Here is a 1,463-nt window from a genome sequence, read left to right on the forward strand (position 1 = left end):
GCGCCGCGGGCCCGGACGGCCACGGCGCCGCGTCGCTCGCGGCGTCGCACGGCAAGGTCCACGCGCTCCAGGTCCTCGTCGAGGCCGGCGCGGACCTCGACGCGGGCCCGCCGGACGGCCGCGGCGGCTCCCTGAGCCCGCTGCTCCTCGCGGTGCGCAAGCGGAAGCTCGACTGCGTGCTGCTCCTCATCCGCGCGGGCGTCAAGGGACTCGGCGACGGCGCGTTCCTCCGGGAGGCGCTCCGCGCGGGCGACAGCGACGCGGCCGTCGCGCTCGTCAAGGCGGGCGAGGACCCGGAGCTCGCGGACCCGGAGACGGGCGAGTGGCCGCTCTACGTCGCCGCGGCCAAGAACCTCGTGCGCGTCCTCGAGGCGCTCCGGGCCGGCGGCCGCGCGGACATGGCGCGCGTCGGCGGCGACGGCGGGGCGCTCGACCCCGCGCGCGCGGCCGCGGCCGCGGGCCACGGCGACGCGCTGCGCCTGCTCCACGTCGCGGGCGTCGACCTCCGCGCGCGGTCCCGGGTCGGCGACTGGACCAAGCTCATGCGCAAGAAGATCAAGAACGCGATCCGCGCGGGCCTGTGTGGAAATCAAATCTTCAACACGACTTCAATGTGAGCGTATGCGACGACTTCGACGCAACCTGTTCTGATCTCCGTAGAGAACTCGACGAGAGCGATCGATTCGTCCAAAAATCAGCCGAATCGACTTCGATTTGACCGAGCTAGAGATTTCTGAAGTTTTGCCCCGACGTCCCAGCTCACTGGTTGATTTGCACACAGGCGCGGGCGACCTCGAGCTCCACGTCCTCGACGACGCGACGGTCGCGGAGCCGCCGCCGCGCAAGGCGACGGCGCCCGAGCCGCCGCCCGGCGCCGCGCACCGGCCGGCCGCGCCCCGCGGCGGCGTCGCCGTGCCGTCGCTCCCCAACGTCTTCTCCGCGGCCGGGCTCCTGCTCCTCCTCGCCTTCGGCGCCGCGGTCGCCGCCGCGAACGTCCGGGGCGGCCGCGTCGCGCGCGACCGCGCGGTCGCGGCGCTGCTCCGCGACGAGGCGCCGGCGGCGCCGCGGCGGCACCGCGGCGTCAAGGTCCGGGCCCGCGCGGACCGGGAGCGGCGGAGCCCCAAGGCCGCGAGCCCGAAGGCGGCGCCCGCGCGGCCGCCCGCGGCGCCGCCGCCGGCCGCGGGCCCGACGTCGCCGCCCGCGCGCGCGGAGCGGCCGCCGGCCGCGCCGGCCGGGGCCGCGCCGGCGCCGCCGCCGCCGCTCGAGCTCCCGCGCGCGGCCCTGCCGCGGACCGCGTCGCTCCTCGCGGCCGACCCGCTCGGGCCGCGCGCGTGCGCGGCCGAGGCCGCGGCCGCGGGGTCCGTCTTCGGCGCGCTCACGGCCGTCCGCGCCGCGGACCGCGCGGCCAAGGCCGCGCGGCGCGCGGCCGCGGACGCCGACCGCCGCGCGGCGGCCGACGCCGA

General features: G+C 78.7%; 1 protein-coding gene across 1 annotated transcript in view; it reads left to right on the plus strand.

Moving 5' to 3' along the window:
- The window catches only part of AURANDRAFT_71609 (hypothetical protein), a gene marked incomplete at both ends in the record, with an annotated part of 7,113 nt that extends 5,730 nt beyond the window's left edge, over positions 1-1,383 (plus strand). Inside the window, 2 exons of the mRNA XM_009038406.1 lie at positions 72-582; positions 782-1,383. Coding sequence (XP_009036654.1) covers positions 72-582; positions 782-1,383 — 1,113 coding nt within the window. The remainder of the gene's footprint in view (positions 1-71; positions 583-781) is intronic.
- Positions 1,384-1,463: the final 80 nt, after the last annotated feature.

Source organism: Aureococcus anophagefferens (genome assembly GCF_000186865.1).
Source record: "Aureococcus anophagefferens unplaced genomic scaffold AURANscaffold_8, whole genome shotgun sequence".
NCBI lineage: Eukaryota > Pelagophyceae > Pelagomonadales > Pelagomonadaceae > Aureococcus > Aureococcus anophagefferens.